This window comes from Gossypium hirsutum, chromosome A07 (genome assembly GCF_007990345.1).
Source record: "Gossypium hirsutum isolate 1008001.06 chromosome A07, Gossypium_hirsutum_v2.1, whole genome shotgun sequence".
Lineage (NCBI taxonomy): Eukaryota > Viridiplantae > Streptophyta > Magnoliopsida > Malvales > Malvaceae > Gossypium > Gossypium hirsutum.
In genome coordinates this window covers 15,135,556-15,143,527 of record NC_053430.1, presented here as the reverse complement: position 1 = coordinate 15,143,527, position 7,972 = coordinate 15,135,556, and the positions used below count along the sequence as shown (strand labels likewise).

At 34.3% G+C, this 7,972-nt stretch overlaps 2 protein-coding genes across 2 annotated transcripts; both read right to left on the bottom strand.

Moving 5' to 3' along the window:
* Positions 1 to 606: 606 nt before the first annotated feature.
* On the bottom strand, positions 607 to 1,905 carry LOC107933978 (photosystem I reaction center subunit XI, chloroplastic). Its single transcript, XM_016866303.2, has 2 exons — positions 1,431 to 1,905; positions 607 to 1,185 (listed from the first exon to the last, which is right to left on the bottom strand). The coding sequence occupies exons 1-2, from the start codon at positions 1,593 to 1,595 to the stop codon at positions 694 to 696; spliced, it is 657 nt and encodes a 218-aa protein (XP_016721792.1). The 5' UTR covers positions 1,596 to 1,905; the 3' UTR covers positions 607 to 693.
* Positions 1,906 to 2,914: 1,009 nt separating this feature from the next.
* LOC107934000 (FRIGIDA-like protein 3) lies at positions 2,915 to 7,581 on the bottom strand. Its single transcript, XM_016866326.2, has 4 exons — positions 7,307 to 7,581; positions 4,514 to 5,529; positions 4,247 to 4,419; positions 2,915 to 3,533 (listed from the first exon to the last, which is right to left on the bottom strand). The coding sequence occupies exons 2-4, from the start codon at positions 5,517 to 5,519 to the stop codon at positions 3,117 to 3,119; spliced, it is 1,596 nt and encodes a 531-aa protein (XP_016721815.1). The 5' UTR covers positions 5,520 to 5,529; positions 7,307 to 7,581; the 3' UTR covers positions 2,915 to 3,116.
* Positions 7,582 to 7,972: the final 391 nt, after the last annotated feature.

Sequence of the window (7,972 nt, the reverse complement as noted above, 5' to 3'; positions counted from 1 at the left end):
CAAGGGGAACAAGCCCCTCCTTACCCCTTGGTTTATACCGTCATACAAATCATCAAAGTGTAGTTTAATAAGTTACTTTCAAGATATTCTGTAAAACACGTGGCATGTTGGTACCATCGAGGGCTTTATTATGCTTTGATGTGCTTCCACCATTGGTTCAAAATGTTCCAAATTTTATCTTTTTTTACTTAAAAAATATGTACATTAGTCCTGTATCTTAGATCGAAAAGTAAATTTGGTCCTTTTGTTAAATATTTTATCCATTTCTACTATTAAAAACTGATCCCTATACATTATAATAAAGTAGAAATAGGTAAAATTTTTAACAAAAAGGATTGATTTACTCTTTAATTTAATGTATAAAGACTAGTCTGCCCATTTTTTAGTAAAAGGACAAAATACAATCTGACTATTAATACAAAAGTCTTTATGATACTTTTATCCCTATGACTTAACAATTAATTATGGCATTGAAATAGAAACTTAAGTTCTGCCCATTTTTTAGTAAAATGACAAAATACAATTTGACTATTAATACAAAAACTTTACGGTACTTTTATTCCTATCACTTAGCAATTAATTATGGCATTGAAATAAAAACTTAAGTTGATGCAATAAAATGATCATTAAACATAAGAGAAAAGTGACAATCACTTGATTTACAATTACTTAAAAAGCATAAAGACGATGGTCTTATTTAACGTAGTAAGGAAGGTCAAGTACATAAAGAAGAAAATAAGCCCAAATAACACCAGAGATTCCACCAAAAAAGAAACCTCCGCTAAACTTAGCCCATCCTTCAGCTGTTTGTAACTGATCAGGCTCCTTCTTTCTCCCAGTCAAGGTTAAGCTTGGAGCTGTAGAAGGTTCACTTTCATTGAATGATGCAACACCATACATGGTTAAGCAAATGCTTAGGATTATAACTAAACCAGCAGCTGCTAATGAACCAGCTTGACCTGCAACAGCTGTGTTCCTTAAAGGACCAGCTTTGACAAATGGACCTACTAAGAGGAAACCATGGGCTAAACCAACTTCTATGCCTCTTAGAAGTGGGTTCACTGCTGTTCTATAAGCTGGAAGGTTGGATAAGTACCAAGCAATTAAAGGACTTGATGTGATTGGTGTCTCTAGACTTCCAATGAATGGGTCACCATTAATGGGTTGAATTACTTGAAATGTTGGCTGCAAAAAAAGAAAAAAAAAAACCCCTTAATTCATCATTTATGGGGAAGCTGGATTGTATTTTTCTTTCAAGAATGGATAAATTAATTTTTGTACAATAAATGAAAGAGTATACTAATCTATTATATTAAAAATTGCAATCATTTTTAGAGTAAAGAAAGTAAAATACAATCTAACTCCTTTCTAACACAGATACGTACACTATACATTTTATCCCATAAATGGGTTTACGACCATTTGCTTACCTTGTCTGATTGAACAGCTTTGACAGTGAAACAGGGAGTTCGGGTCTTGCCGGGTGAGAATATAAATGGGGCTCCGGAAATTCCCTTTGGGACAACTAGTTTTCTTGTAAGAGATGATGTAAAACTGCTCTTCAGCCGACTTGCCATTGGAGAAGTAGTAGCCATTGAAGATCAAAGGGAACTCAAGAAGGAGAAACTTGGAAGTAGAAAATATACAAGTAATAGAAGCCAAGGTAAAATGAGAGGATATGAAGGCAAAGAGTATCTAATTCTGGGAAAATTGTGGTTTAAGAAAGATGAGGTGTCAACATAGAATATTTTTATTGGATAGGAGAATGTATAAATCTTATCATCCCCTATCCATATCCATTGCACCAAATATTGCACACATATTATAGATTTCTTTGGTTATTAGTTTTATCACTTCAATTTTGCCACTGCCTTTTTTATATATTCTGCTGGTCAAAAATTAGTTTGCTCAACTTCAACGTTTGATCTGAATTATTTACTAATAGCTGTGGTAGTAATTTATTCTAGCTAAGAGTGTGCAACTCGTAAAAATTAATAATAATAATAATAATAATAATAATAATAATAAACTACATCTAAATTTATGTTTTAATCACTAAATTTCAAAAAAATTAAGTTATTTGACTATTTAAATGTAGGACCTTTTTTGTTCATACTGTTGCACTAATTGAAAGCTCTCATTTTCTTTTCTTTTTTTTATACACTTTAATTTTTTTTAAATAAATAATTTTAAATATTACGAAACTAGAAACTAAAATGCAAACAATTTTTTTTTCAATTTCTAACACTGATCGTTAAATCGCAATTTAAATCTAACATATATTTTTCTACGCATCGATAAATATTAATCAACCGTATTAATCATTGAATAGTCACTTAGAACCGCTAATTAAACCTTTAAAAACAAGTTAACCCAATAATTTAAATAAAAAGGTTTTGAATAATTAACTTAAATAAAAAAATTTAAATCATTTAATAAATATTTTGTAACCTTCTAAATTTAAGATATAAATTTACTAATAATATAATCACCGTGCAAGTTGTAAAAAAAAAAAAAGTTTGCTGTTGTTGGTGTTATGAGGTGGTGAACTGGATTGGTGTTAGACTGACGCAGTGGACTGATCCAGCTGCTTGTCTATACTTGGTATTTGGGCCTTTGTAGATCTGAGCTGGTTTTTCTTTTTTTTTTCTTTTTTTTTTTACCAACATCCCTCATTGCGAGAGTATTCTAAAGAGATAAAGCGATTAACCACAAAAATGTGCTGCATTGTCGTTCCGATAAAAAAGGATGAACCCCAACCCGAGCTAGCCATTGTTGTGTGTATATATAGGATAAGAATATTATCCTGTTAGAATACACCATGTAGCATACCAAACACTTACCTGTGCAACTTCCACAATCCATACAAAACTAGGAGAAAAGAACAAAATATAAAATAATAAAACAACGGATATACATATAAAAGAGAGTGCATATATATTAGAGGATCAAAATATCTTCGTCTACACCAGATTAAAATTAAACAGCACTTTTTTTTTTCCATTTTTTGTTTTTTTTTTTTTAAATACTAAATCCATTCATACACTGCACCTGAAAGGTTAAAGCTAACCGCTAAAGTGAGAGGATCATAGTTACCTTTATGCCATTTTTGGGAATTAGTGAAGATACGGAGTCTGATACTGGTACCCGTTTCCGAAGTAGTTCCCATGACTAGGAGAGAAGTTGTAGGTAGCAGAAGCAAGAAGAGAGTGGCTGTGGTTGTCAGCAGGTCCGGCGTAAACATAGGGTCTGTCATACACGTACTGCATGTACCTGTCAGTGACTCTGGGATAAAATGTTTTGTCAGCAGCTATATTAGTGACTCGAGGACCATATCCGGCACCATTAGCACGAGGCCTCTTGGGTTGAGGCTTTGCAACTTCGGTTGCCCTTTTCTTGTCTGCTTTTGCTTTCTCTAACAGGAGAACTCGTTTCTGAAGTGGATCGACAGGGTATTGCTCCTCTAGATTATGTTCTTCAATGCACTTAATCACAGCCTTAAGAGCAGTCAATTCCCGTTCACTAACTTCAGTCTGAAAACACAGAAGCAAGTACGTGATTCATTTTCGAGAATGCAAAAACACAACTGGCCAAATCATATTGCTCAGGCAAGACACAAGGGTGTAAGAATGGGTAAACTAGCCAGAAAGCTGGTCCAATCGGCTTCAAATTTAGCACTCAAAACATTTACATTTTCTGTCAATGTGGCCCTTATTCTTTTTTTAAACTAAATTTGACCCTTAATCTTTAAAAAAAGAGTCAAATTGCTTTTTCTTTAACGAAAACGATGACTAAAACATTACTTTTTAACGTGGTTAGTGCGGCAACTTCGCATGGCAATCCATGTGCACATCATGCTAACATAACATCATTTGCTTTCTCTGTCACATCAATAAATAATTTAAAATTTATAAAAATTTAAATTTAAATTAAAAATACAAAAAGTTCATAAAAATTCAAAAAAATTAGCATTGTGTTCACGTGGATTGTCATGCAGGCTGTTGTGTTTAAAAATTTAACATTTTAGTTAGTATTCTCATTAAAAACATCATTTCGACTCTTTCAAAATATTGATGATCAAATTTGACTCTTTTCAAAAGATTGAAGGAGTCAAATTTAGCTCAAAAAAAGAATAAAAGTCAAATTGACAAAAGATGTAAACCTTTAAGGCTAAATTTGACATTATAACTTAATAGCAAACCGAAATATATTTGGCCAGTAGTAGGCAAACCAATAAATAACACACCTGAGCAGTGGGAGAGGCATTTCCAGGCTTTACAGGTGAAGAAGCTTTTCTAGCCTCCTTCACGTAGGATTTCAGTAATGGTACGGGTGAAAACTGCTCTGTTAGCTCGAATGCAAAAGCCAGGTTAACTGCATCAATCTGCCTTCCATTTTTCACCAGAACTTCAATTACACCTAAATGATAAATAAAAGTTAATGTACAAATTAACAACGTGCACCATAAATTAACCAGGTTACTTGTGCTAGTGTAAGTTGATAATGAACAAACCTGGCATTTTCTCAGATAAACCAAGGGAACGGCAGAGATCAGCTGCTTGTCGCCGACGAGAGACCATTGGTATCAGCCTTGAAAGTTCTTCTTCGTTGAAACCAGAAGCAATACCAAATGTATCGATAAGTTGCAGAAAAGCATGAGCTTCCAATGAGTTACCATTACTCGCATCCATGTCAAGAGCATCCAGCTTTGGTTTCCATTCCTCGGCAATTAGGTTTGCTTGTTCCTTAATATCTTCAGAGATCAAAGCCAAAACAGAAACCATATCCAGATTAGAAAGCAAGACACTAAGACATTCCATCAACATAATACAAGTTCGCCTAAGCCCCAATAGGTTTGCATCTTTCTTTCCATCAACTTCTGAAGGGTAAAATCCTTCCAACGATTCCAGGACCAAGCGAGCTGGACTTGCTGCAGCTTTCAACGCCCAAGGAATTTCCTCTTTCAGAGCAGCAAGGTTCTTACGATTATCTGAAATAAACTTCTGTAGTCCTTCAGAGTCCATTTCTTCACATAGTTTTACCAATTGAGGATAAGATTTCACCTCGAGATTTCCATTCTCGAAAGAACTTTTGATATCCTCAGGTTGTTTCTCCTCAACTAAGAGTTCACCATTATCTCCATTATCAGCAGGCTGCCCAGATGATAATTTCCTGTGCTTCTCTAAAGCATTAGTAATGGCAAAAACAGCAGCATCTCTCTTTTCTTGTAACCTCACCAATGAGGATTGTTCTTTAGCTACAACAGCTGCTTCACGCTTCTGTAGCATTTCTCGAGCTTTCCTTGTTTTTGTCTCGAATTCCTTTTCTTGGTCTTCCAACTCATGGAAGCGTCTCTTCAAGGACTTCTCAAGACCACTGAAATGTTCCTCAAGTTCTTTCCATCTTAGATTAAGTGTTAGAGCACGCTGACTTTCAAGTTCAGCAAATGCTTTTTGAAGCTGCTGTATCTTGGAGGCTGTCGAGCCTATGAGTGTTGCAACTGACTTTGTATCTTCCATGGCATAAAAACTGAAAGAGAAAGACATCAGCAAAACAAAAAGTAAGAAATTGAATAACAAGAAAGATAAAGTCTGACATAACCAAACATATCTTTTCTCTTTCAAATAATTGAACATTGCCTGTAACACCGATAACAAGTTACCAATAAAGCACAGCAATATAATTTGATGAAAATGAAGTAAAGAGCAACAAAATTAGAGGACTTGCATAGTTATAAGCAAAACCATGGCAAAATACTACAACTTGAATACATGTATATCAAGAATGTCGACAACTACATTTGTAATCCACTGTAAGAACCATTTAATGGATTCCTTAGCAACCAACACTTTCATGATAAAAAACAAAAGGATCGGATTACTCATTAATGACACTTTCTACCCTTATTAACATTTCCTTTCCACACTTTCACGGTAAGAAACAAAGTCAATTAAGACATGGCTACACATCCTTCAAAATTTTGCAGTATTCAGACCACATGGATACTTACAAAAGATGAGCATTTAATGTTTCAGTATTCACAAGAAGGGACAGGGTTTCGGGAGAATCTGCTGCTTGAAATCACTTGATCCATTGTACAAGTTGTACTTATTAGCCACAACACAGAATGGGGGTACGTCTAGTCACATCAAAGCCAAATATTTTATACTAAAGTGAGCTGCGATCCTTCACACTAAATAAATAAAAAAAGGGAAAGAAAGCGGCATCTCAAGTTATCCCTATCTGATCCCTCACTCGCTCACCAGCGACAAGTCACAGCATAAAATAGAGATACTGTGGAAAAGGTTAGCAGAACTACCAAGTCACTAAACAAAATTTCCCATTACGATCCTACTAGACCCATTTTCTAAAAGAAAAGTAGCACTATTGAGTGGACAACAGGAAAAGTAAAAACAAAAAACACGCCATGAATAACAGTTCCATCCACTAAAAAGACTGACTCCGGTTGACAATCCTGTGAATTTTTTTTCTACATATATTTCTAACTCGGTTCCACAACTATGATACTATTCCTTCGTTAATATCCATCAACAAATTCCAAAAGAAGCAAGTTTACCTTGGATCAGAACAAGTTTTCATCCTCAAACAACAAATATTACAACATGAAACAGACTTCTAGTAATCCTCTCACAACAATAACACTTTCCCAAAAGAAAGACCACAAATGATCTAAGCTCCATGTTGGAAGATAATGATTTTCAGAAAATCCAAATTCATTCCTACTTTTCTCTACTTCCCCATTCTAAATGGCTCGACTCAATAAGGACCACTTAAACATAAGTTCCCAAATTTAATTTAATACAACTATCACTTACAATTTCAGCATTATTATGTTCATAGTAAATATACCTTTATTGCAATAAATAGAAAACAAACCCCATTTCAAACCCTACACGAATCCTACAAATAAGCCTTAAAGACAAAAGAGAAACAGATATAAAGTGAGAGAGAGATCCAGCTTAACCCTAGAAAGCCTAAATACAGAGAAGCATATAATTTTACATTAAAGAAGTAAATGCTCTCACCAGTGATTTAACAAGCTTCAATTTCACATAAAACACACCACCAACCCCTAGATCCTAAACCCTAAACCAAGAAAAAAACCCACCAAACCCTCTAAAAAAGCACAATCAGCACAAAGCAAATAAAAACACGAAATTTAACAGTTCAAGACATGGGATTCCAGAAGCATAAAAAATTCAACAAATTTAAAAGAAAATAGTGCCGATCTGGAGAGAAAATGAAAACGAAAAGAAAGGAATAAAAAAGTAAAGAGGAAATTTACCTGACTTGATTCAAAGGGAAATGGAGTGATAAACTGACCTAATACGACTAATCCAGTGGAGATTTTGAATTATTAATCCATTTTTCTTTAGGAGGGGGAAGGTTCAAAAGAGGGGAAATGTGTGGCTGCTAAGCTACTGTTCTTCAATCCCTAAGAGAGAGAGAGAGCAAAAGAGGGGAAAGTGAAGGTAAAAAAGCTAAGGTTTTTATATTAAGCAATGCAGCTTGAGTCAGTGCGTAGCCATTTTTGTTTTTTTGCTTTTTTTAATCGGAGCACTCTCGATTCTTACTACTGGACATTAAAGAATTTATGTGAGAAAGGGGTGTGGTGTTAGTGAAAATTGAGGGGTGCTCTTAAAGTTTTGCCAAGTGTGATTCAGACAAAGATTTTGAGTTTTTGACCCATGTTTTCTTGTATCTTAGATCACAAGATCTTGTCGGAATAAATTAAACGTGCTGGGCTTGGCCCAATAACAAAAGTAATGGATAATGCACACATCTTAAAAACATTATTTGCACTAGAGGTCCTCAAATTACGATCAGATTTTAAATCAGTCCCTAAATTTTAAATTGTTCTAATTTAATCCATAATTATTAGTATCACTCAGATAAGATCCTTCCGTAATATAACTTTTACATAATAAATACAAATAATTTTTCTTTTGTA

Bases quoted from the DNA above. Each gene is read 5' to 3' on its own strand.
- LOC107933978 (XM_016866303.2), bottom strand. From the start codon at position 1,595: ATGGCTACTACTTCTCCAATGGCAAGTCGGCTGAAGAGCAGTTTTACA. The intron at 1,186-1,430 runs GTAAGCAAATGG...CTTTTTTTGCAG, and splicing joins AAGCTGTTCAATCAGACAAG to CCAACATTTCAAGTAATTCA.
- LOC107934000 (XM_016866326.2), bottom strand. From the start codon at position 5,519: ATGGAAGATACAAAGTCAGTTGCAACACTCATAGGCTCGACAGCCTCC. The intron at 4,420-4,513 runs GTTTGTTCATTA...TTTATCATTTAG, and splicing joins TTTATCTGAGAAAATGCCAG to GTGTAATTGAAGTTCTGGTG. The intron at 3,534-4,246 runs GTGTGTTATTTA...CTGTGTTTTCAG, and splicing joins ATGCCTCTCCCACTGCTCAG to ACTGAAGTTAGTGAACGGGA.